The sequence below is a fragment of the Podarcis melisellensis genome, assembly GCF_964234715.1.
Source record: "Podarcis melisellensis genome assembly, chromosome: 16".
Taxonomy (NCBI): domain Eukaryota; kingdom Metazoa; phylum Chordata; class Lepidosauria; order Squamata; family Lacertidae; genus Podarcis; species Podarcis melisellensis.
The window spans coordinates 17773728-17782944 of record NC_138533.1 but is presented as its reverse complement, the minus strand read 5'-3'; the positions used below and the strand labels follow the sequence as shown (position 1 = coordinate 17782944).

At 46.5% G+C, this 9217-nt stretch overlaps 1 protein-coding gene across 3 annotated transcripts in view; it reads left to right on the top strand.

Moving 5' to 3' along the window:
- Window positions 1-9217, top strand: part of IQGAP3 (IQ motif containing GTPase activating protein 3) — a 42340-nt gene that overhangs the window by 2598 nt on the left and 30525 nt on the right. For 2 of the 3 annotated variants that reach the window (XM_081892205.1, XM_081892206.1), the window contains 8 exons: window positions 835-922; window positions 1278-1434; window positions 2904-2981; window positions 5197-5273; window positions 5472-5539; window positions 5724-5837; window positions 7028-7206; window positions 7636-7723. In XM_081892205.1, the coding sequence (XP_081748331.1) occupies window positions 835-922; window positions 1278-1434; window positions 2904-2981; window positions 5197-5273; window positions 5472-5539; window positions 5724-5837; window positions 7028-7206; window positions 7636-7723 (849 nt within the window). Of the gene's footprint in view, window positions 1-834; window positions 923-1277; window positions 1435-2903; window positions 2982-3410; window positions 3523-5196; window positions 5274-5471; window positions 5540-5723; window positions 5838-7027; window positions 7207-7635; window positions 7724-9217 lie in introns of those variants that run through there. The other variant, XM_081892207.1, reaches the window with a different exon arrangement.

Sequence of the window (9217 nt, the reverse complement as noted above, 5' to 3'; positions counted from 1 at the left end):
CTGGAGCTGTTTGACCTATGCTTCTGTTTTCTTTTTATTTCTTTAAATGGGCTCCTTTCCATTCTGGAGGAATGATTTCCTACTTCTCCAAAACTGCATTTGCTTTCTATGCCAACAAGACAGAGGCTGTATATAGCGTTGCTGTTAGAGCACAGCTAGGCTCAAAGTTGATGGGCAGGAAGCTGTTTCTTGAGACATTCTCTAAACAACTCTAAATGTCCAGAGCTGGTTAGGCTCAAATCTTTTCATGGGAGATAATACTAACCCCTGGTGAGTTATCTTTTACTGGCTGGTAATAACGAGGTACGGTGCTGGAAAAGCCTGAAGGGTGCTTCTTTGAAAAAAATAGGTACAATAAAATCTGGCAAATAGCACTTGTTGAAACTATTAAAATAAAATCGGCATAAGGTTTGAAGCATAAAAAACTGTTTTACAACTGATTGGTGCAGCTCCGTTATTCACATGGCTAAAAATGAAAACAGAGGTCCCTTCACAGTATACAACTTTGCGATTAGCAGCATACACTGTTTATTGCCTCCTATACAAACATTTACTTTTGGTGTCAGCGTGGAATATTCTACTCTATGCATGTATGATGTTACGATGTTATGAAATGTTGTAAGAATCTCATTCATATATAGAGAGAGATATTCTAGGCCGCCCTTTAGAGCTTTAAATGGCCAAGACCAGCTCCTTGAATTGATTCCAGGAGCAAAGTAGCAACCAGAGGCTGCTATGAGATTGATCATACGTCACCAATCAACGCCAGTCAGATCTCTGGAAACCTCAGTTTGAACTGAGTGTGCAAATAGCAGTTTTGCTTGCTTTCCCCAGATGAGCGCCTTACAGCGGATGAAATGGATGAGAAGAGGCACCAGAACATCGCCTACCAGTATCTCTGTCATCTAGAAGAAGCCAAACGGTGAGGGTGCTTGTGGTCGGGTGAGGGTCTAAGAGGGCCTAGATCAGGTCCTTGAGGGAGCTTTGTGGTCAAGTGGGGTTTTGAACCCAGGTCAGAGGTCTCTAACTACTACACTGCCGTACCCTGTAGGACAAGGCTCACTAGACTGGATGGGCCTGCATTGGTCTAATCCAGAAGAGCTTTCCTTATGTTCTTCTGCCACTATTGCTTGGGGGGCATGGGATGGGGTCTGGAAGGACCCCAGAATGGCTTTTGAAGGCACAAGGGGACAGCCATTGAATAAATCTGGCCACTTCTGGGCATGTGTGCCGAGGAAACAAAAGGCATCCTTTCCATTGCTCTCTGCATATTTCAGCTGGATGGAGGGCTGCTTGAAAGAGGATCTGGCCTCACCAACCGAACTGGAGGAGAGTTTGAGGAATGGGGTCATTCTGGCCAAGCTGGGTCATTTCTTTGCACCTGACGTGTGTCCCTTGAGGAAGATTTATGACCTTGACCAGGCCCGTTTCAAGGTGAGTGTCTTCGCCTTGCTGAAGCTCAGCTCACGACCATTTTGCCTCACTGGGGCTGGTGGGAACTGTAGTCCAAAACATCTGCAGGGCACTAAATTGGTGAAGACTGGGCTAGATTGAGTTATGGTGGGACTCTGCGTCAGGCAGCTTTAACTTTGATTTTGATCAGGAGTCTGCAGTTTTTTCACTGGCTCTGTTGGGTCATGAAGTTGCCAGTATCTTCAGTTCCTCCTCCACCACCCATCTCCGAAGTTGGAGATGGAAAGGGTAGGGGGCTTGTTGTGTTATTGTTGCCCCCCCCCCCCGCTCCACAGTCCAAGGCTCTCCAGCTGCCTTGGTTATGCAACACCACACACGCATGCCCCCCCAAAGAAGGGAATTATCCGTGTGCAATGGTGGGGTTGTGACTTCCACTCCCATCTGCAGTTCCAAGATTGAGACTGAAGCTGGGCTCAGTCATACTTAATGGAGGGCAGTGTGCCCCTTGCCCCCTGAGAGCAAAAATGTAGACCCTCTTTTTATTTATTTCTATTTTATAAGCTGCTTCTGCTTCTGCTTCTTCTTTTGCCCAACCCTTCATCATAAGGTCTCAGGGCAGGCTACAGTGATAGAAAATTATTTTAAAAGTTACAGCTACAAAAGACACAAAATCATTATTAATGGAACAGAATAAAAATTCAGCATATGAGGTGGGTCCGCAAACATACAAATCTGATCTATTTCAGAGGCATAAAATCTGAAATACTTTCAAAGAAGAGGCATCAAAATTGAACATCAAAAAGCTGCAGTAACCAAAATAATAAGGGAAGAACTTGGCATGGAAGTAGCTATTTACCTCTCATTCCATGTAAAATACATTGATAGGGATTGATGGTTCTACTACAGTTCACTTTTCCTTATAGTGGGCAAAATTTCAGAGGCAGAGCAACACACAGCAACTGTGAGTAATAGCAAACTCACAGTAAATATCCTGACTTCAGTCCTATCAGATACCATGGAGTCAGTGATCAAAATTAGCCAGGTGCCAGGCATGTTTCGTGACTTGCACGGGTCCAAATGTGACCATGTGGAGATCTCTGGATGCCAGGCTGGCAACTGGGGAAAGCAAAATGCCACTTACAGAAAGATTTGGAACATTTTCCTTGAAGCTTGAATTAGTTTTATTCTGGATTGTTTTATTTGATGCTTTAATGTGTTATAAACAGCTTTGAGATTTGTTCTTTAAAATATAAAGCGGTATAGAAATTGAAATAATAATAAATAATATTAATAATAACAAGTCAGGGGGAGGGGAATGGTCCTTAGGTATTCCATTGTGGCGACCACAGCCTAGGTTTAAGGCGCCATTTGGCAATTAGATTATATAGCTGAGTTTCTAACACTGCACACAGTAAAGTGCAGAGAGATGGCCCTGGGTTTTGGTTCTCAGGCTGCCCCGAATGAAGTGCTTCTTCTTTCCTTCATTCTAGGCCTGCGGGCTGCACTTCCGACACACGGACAACATCAATCGCTGGCGGGATGCCATGAGCCACATAGGATTGCCCACGGTAATGGATTCACCTTCTAGTCTCTTGGTACCTAGAAATATTGCGTTAATCCAGCAGCTGGGAAGCTCCAGCCCACAAGCCCAACATGACAGAAGTTTATAAAATTACACATGCCATGGATAGAGATAAGTTTTGTCCCTCTGTCGTGTAACACTAGGACTCATGAGCATCCAATGACTCTGAATGTTGGAAGATGCAAGGCAGATAAAAGACAGTCCTCCTCCTATGAAACTCGCTCCCACAGGAGGCAGGGATTGTCATGAGACAAAGGTTCTTGAGAGCAAAAGAAGCAGTAAGGCCTACAAGGCCTACACAGTCATTCAAGCCTAAGCCTCCTAACAGCAAACTGCTAAGTCACTGTGACTCAGGTGATGACTCATTCTCCCTATAAAAGTAGCCCGTCTCTCCATGGGCCTCAGTCAGAGAGCTGTATGGATTGTGTATGGAGTAGTCTGTGGAATAGTGCTGTTGTTGCTATGAAAAGCTAAGGCAGACAGAGTGGCTCCAGGACTATAATAAATGACTAAGACTGTGCCTCTATGTATGCTCTTTAACTATGCTGTTTCTGAACAAGTTTATTTTCTTCAGTAAAGTTTCATCCTGTTTATAAAAAAGACTCTGCGTCGATTACTTTACCGTTGTGCGACAGTGATGGCAATCAACCTAGATGGCTTTAAAAGAGGATTAGACAAATACATGGAGGAAAAGCTACCAATGGTTACTAGCCAGGATGGCTATGCTCTGCCTCCACAGTTTATTTTTGGTGTCAGCGTGGAATATTCTACTTTATGCATGTATGATGTTATGAAATCATACATCCATAGTCGGATACTGTAAATGCTTCCAAATACCAGTTTCAGGAAACCACTGTAGGGGAGAGGGCTCTTGTGCATGGGTTTCCCATTGGGGCATCTGGTTGGCTGGACTATAGAGAATAGGATGCTGGACTAGATGGGCCATTGGCCCAATTCTTACGTTCTGGTTAGTCTCCACATTTGGCCCAAGAGGTGGGCAATTTTGGCCAAGTCACGCCCACCTGAGCTACACCTGCTGTACATATATGACATCAGGTGTTGGGCAGGTCAAGATGCACCCAGCCCATCTGTCAAACTTGACTCATAGGATGTCGGCAGAGATAAGGATTTGGTTCTCTGGCTGGAACCAGTTCCTCACCCCCATATTACTCCTGTGAATAGTACCTGGGTTGGGCCCTATGAAATAATTCCAAAATCTATACTAGCTCAGTGTTTTTTAAATTTACGCCAACCTAAATGTCAGGGCCACCCAAGGTCCCAGCTCACAAGAGACCAAAGCCGAGTCCAGCTTATATACAGAAGCTTTTATTGAAGAACATTGTTAGCTTCACATCCGAGGCGCGTGGCCCCACGTCTGTTAGGCTTAGACCGCTGAAGTCCCCTCTGAATCAGTCCCGCCTCTACACCAGTTTAAGAGGCTTGTGCTGGACCACCTCTTCCTCTCCTTCCTTTTCCGCAGGGTCTTTCTGCCCCCCTGGGTTCCCTCCCTCCGGGATTCCCCAGAGGCTGAATCCTCTTGACGCCTGCTCCCCCCTCCTTCTCGCTTTGGGACCAGGCTCCTCCTCCGGGCTCTCCTCACTTCCGCGCGCCTCCACATTTGAACTTGGCGCGCGTACGCTGCTTCTGACCTTCCTTTCGACAGTTACGCTGCTCCCGGTACTACTCTCCGCCCCTTCCGGCAGGACGTCTTGCCCCGATCTCCTTCCCCTCTCTGCTTCCTGCTCTGCTCCGTCTGACACACTGGTAGCTCCACCCCCTTCACTCCGTTCCGGCGGAGAAGCCGGTCCCGATCTCCAACTCCCACTGGGGGTTCCCCCGCTGCTGCCCTGCTCCTGACTACTCCCCCCTGTGGCTCCCCTTGGCCTGACCAGGGGCGCTCCCTTTTGGGAATCCTCCGATTCACTGGAAAGACTCATGGAAACCCTTGAGTCATTGTCATCCTCTTCCTCGTCGCCCTGGGATCCTTCCCCCTCGCTCTCAGTCTCCTCCCTCATCTGCGCCTCTCTCCCTGAACCCCTGACACTAAATATTAGCAAAAATAAAGTGCAGCCTTTTGAGTCCTCCAGAGCTCTTCATCAAGCTTCCATGGTGTCCGAATTGGTTGCCCTAATAAAAAAGGCATTTCCTTGATGGGTGTTCTGAAGTTAATATTTTGAAATTCCACTTCTGTTTTTCAACAGATCTTTCACCCTGAAACAACAGATATCTATGATAAAAAGAACATGCCTCGTGTGGTGTATTGTATTCATGCTTTGAGGTAAGGAGGGGACAACCTTTGTACGGGAGCTGGAATTCTGACTGTTCTCCCTCTCACAAGAGGGAGTGGCTCCTCAAGAGTAGTGGAAGTTGGTTCTTTTTTCCCATCTCTTTTTTGCTGTCAGCATGTTTTGGAGTCTCTTGGGTCCTTTGTGTGTGCACAAGCAAATCCAGATTTTTTGTGTGTCTTCCCTCCTAGTTTATACCTCTTTAAACTTGGGCTGGCTCCCCAGATCCAGGATTTGTATGGGAAAGTCAAATTCACAGGTAAGGAAGAGAGCTGGGTGTTTCCCTTGCTCACAGTTTGTGTGTTATGGAGCAGATGGAAGAAAGCCTCTGACCCTGTGTTTGTTCTCTGTTCACCTGGAAATCCCAGCCCAAGCATTGTGCTCTTTGTGGCTGCTGCTAATTGAGTACGACGTAATGAACTTTTTCTCTTTCCCTGTCCTAGAGGAGGAAATAAACCACATGAAACGTGAGCTGGAGAAATATGGTCTGCAGCTTCCATCCTTCAGCAAGATTGGTGGGATCCTTGCTAACGAGCTCTCGGTGGACGAGGCTGCAGGTAGATAACATTTGTGGAGGAGGAGAGGCCATTTGTGAGAACCCAATGGAATGGCCATGTTCAGGGGCAGTATATCTCTCTGTACCAAGTGCCAGGGAGAGCTCCTGCCTTCATGCCCTGCTTGCGGGCTTCTTAGAGGCAAGCTGCCAAGCGCTGTTGAAAACAGGATACTGGGCAAGATGAACCTTTGGTCTAACCCAGCTGAGTTCCCATTGCCCTGTGCCAGAAAATGCAAGGAACAAATTGTTCCTCTGAACCAGCAGGGAAGAAATCAAGAAAAGAACAGGTGGCCCAGAGGGATAGCCAGATATAATGGACTGGTTGGATGCAGAGGAATAGTGGGAGGAACCAGCTGGGGAACCCCAAAAGAAGGCGGCTCAGAGCCCGGGGATTGGTGATGGGACGGTGATAAGTGATCAGAGGGAGAAGTCTGGAAGGAGGTGTCGGAAGCTGAAGAGGTGACAGGGTTTAGTGAGCAGGAAGAGGCTGTGGCAGAGATGAGTCCAGAATTGGAGGCAAGAGTGGAGACTGGAGAGGAGAGAGGCTAAGAGGCAGAGGTGGGTCAGGCTGGTGAAGAGGCATGGGTGTCTCCCCCTCCTGCTGCAACAAGCTCCCCTCCCTCTGATCTCCCAGAACCAGGGGAGGCATGAGGTGGGAGGAGCAAAGGCAAGAATGTAGACAAAGTCTCCCAGTTGCTTGGGAAACACCCTGGAGACAAGAATTAGTCAACTGTGGGGAGATGGGGAGCTTTGGCCTCGGCAACTGCTTCATGGGAACAAGACCTGAGTTGCTGTGCTCATTAGGCCTGACACCCATGTGTAAATCCTGTTTTGCCAATAAAGAATTAACCCCAGCTTGCTTGGTGTGATTTACTGCTGGCTCCCTCATGTGGCCACCATATTAGGCCACATCTACATCACACATTTAAGGTACATAGCTTTCCCCATCCTGTGGGAGTGTCTGCAAAAGTGCACTGAACCTCCTGATTATTCTATTCCAACTGCAATAATGAGCTCCACACAGCAGCTGTTCTTTGTTTCTTTATTGTTTGTCTTGTTTTCATATTTTGTTTTTTTTAAGCAGGTTCCAAGATGGAAACTGTGCTATGTCACTGTGGGGCAGAGGGCGTTTGGCGTTTGTGTCTTTGCTGCCTAACACTGGACTTTGCCTTTCTTATTCCCACCCCCTAGTCCACGCCGCAGTCCTGGCCATCAACAAAGCAGTGGAGAAGGGGGTTGTGGAGGAGACCGTCCTGGCCTTGCACAACCCCAGTGCCATGCTCTCCAGCCTTCGGGAGGGCTTCGGGGCCATTTACCAGGAAGTTCTCTACCTGGCCAAGGCAGAGAAAGCCAAGAATGGGAAGAACCAGGTAAGCAAAGGTTGTCTGAGGTGGAGGTGGTCACACTGATGCATTTCGGATAAATGTAGTGGTGGAAGTGGTGGTGGTGGTTTTATTTAGGTCATTTGTATACCCCTCCATATTTTGAAGAAATCTCTGAGCTGTTTACAATATCATAAAAATATCTCTATATACTATCTATCTATCATCTATCTATCTATCTATCTATCTATCTATCTATCTATCTATCTATCTATCATCTATCTATCTATTCAATCAACGTCCACAATTTAGAGCCCCACAGAATGCTTGGCTAGAAGAGATGCTCTTAAAACAGACTTTGCCAATCTAGGGCTCTCCAGATGTTTGGGACTACAACTCCCATCAGCCCCAGCCAGCACAGTCTGGAGGGCAACAGATGGAAACCAAAAGTGTTGCCTTTTTCTTCCGCACACTCAGCCTCTACAAGAAATCACCGATGGTGAAGATATTTATGATCGGTGCCTGACCCAGGCCGAGATACAAGGCAGCATCAACAACGCAAATGGTAAGCAGAACGGCAGCCTCTCTGCCCTACTCAGGGTGACCTCTTTGGAGTTCAGCAGTTCAGTCTAGATATGGCGCTTACATGATTTGCCCTAAAGCAGCATTGGCTCACCTGTGGCCTTTGGGGTGTTTTTGTTTTTAATTTTTTTAAATTTTTATTAAGTACAAATTAGAAAACATACATATTTACAACAAAAGAAAATACAAAGGAAAAAGAAAATACATATAACCAAGGGAAAAAAATTAGAGAATACTTTTCCTCTTTTCATAGTTACAGTTATTTATACCTCTATAAAATGCTATTCACAATAAAGGAGTGAAATTAAAGATAAGATTCTGATATCTTGCCTTTGGGGTGTTTTTGGACCACAATTCCCCAGCAGCCTTGACCTTGGGGCGGTTGCAGGTTCCCCATCCTTCCCCAACTATTGTTGAGACCCCAAATCATGGAGGCCGAGCCATTGTGGCTAGTCACCATTGATACCCTTTCTTCTCCGTGAATTTGACTAATCCACTTTTAAAGCTGTCCAAGCTGGTGACCATCCTGCAGGAGCGAGTTCCATAGATTAACTGCACCGTGGGAAGAAAAGAAAAACTTTGTCTGTCCTGAATCTTCCAGCATTCAGCTTTGTTGGATGTGCATGAGTTCTAGTCTTATGACAGAGGGAGAAAACCTTTTTCTCTATCCACTTTCTCTGCCAGCTTCTGCCATGTCCCAAATTTGGACCCATATCTGTGTAATGACAGGTGAAGTTTTATTGTACTCAAAGGCCTGTACAGGCAGCTCTCAATTTGCATGCAGTTGATGCCCGCATGACCACACACACGAGCCATGTTCAGCACCGGAAGAGGGGGAAATGGCCTTCCGTGTGTGATGACCTGGAACGTAACCCTTTGGCATTTTGGCCCCACTCCTCTTCAACTTGTTTATTAGCGACATGAAGCTCTTTCTGAGTGAGTCTCAAGCCAACATTCATGCCCCCCGCCTAGCTGATTTTCGCTGCCCTCTGCTCTTATATGCTGACGATGCAGCGATCCTTTCCTACTCTAGAGTCGGTTTATGCAGAGCTCTAAAGATTTTTGCGGCTTACTGCAAACTCAACCACCTGACAATTAATCATGGAAAATCAAAAGTACTGGTCTTTACCAGGTCTCGGAAAACTTACAGCTGGAAGTTAGATGGTGTCCAATTAGAACAGGTTTTCAAATTTAAATACCTGGGAGTCTTTTTCCACTATAACCTAAGCTGGAAGCCACAGATACAGTATTTACTGAACAAAGGGAAAACAATACTTTACACTCTACTCCAATTTTTTGCGGCCGACGGAGCCTCCCACATCCCTTCTGCATTGAAGGTGTACCACGCAAAAGTGGTTTCCACCCTCTGTTATGCTGCCCGGCTCTGGGCCCCAGGGTCCAATTTAACATCGCTGGGGACATTGCAGAATCAGTTTCTCCGTCGCCTCCTGAAACTCCCCATGTGTGTGAGCAATGC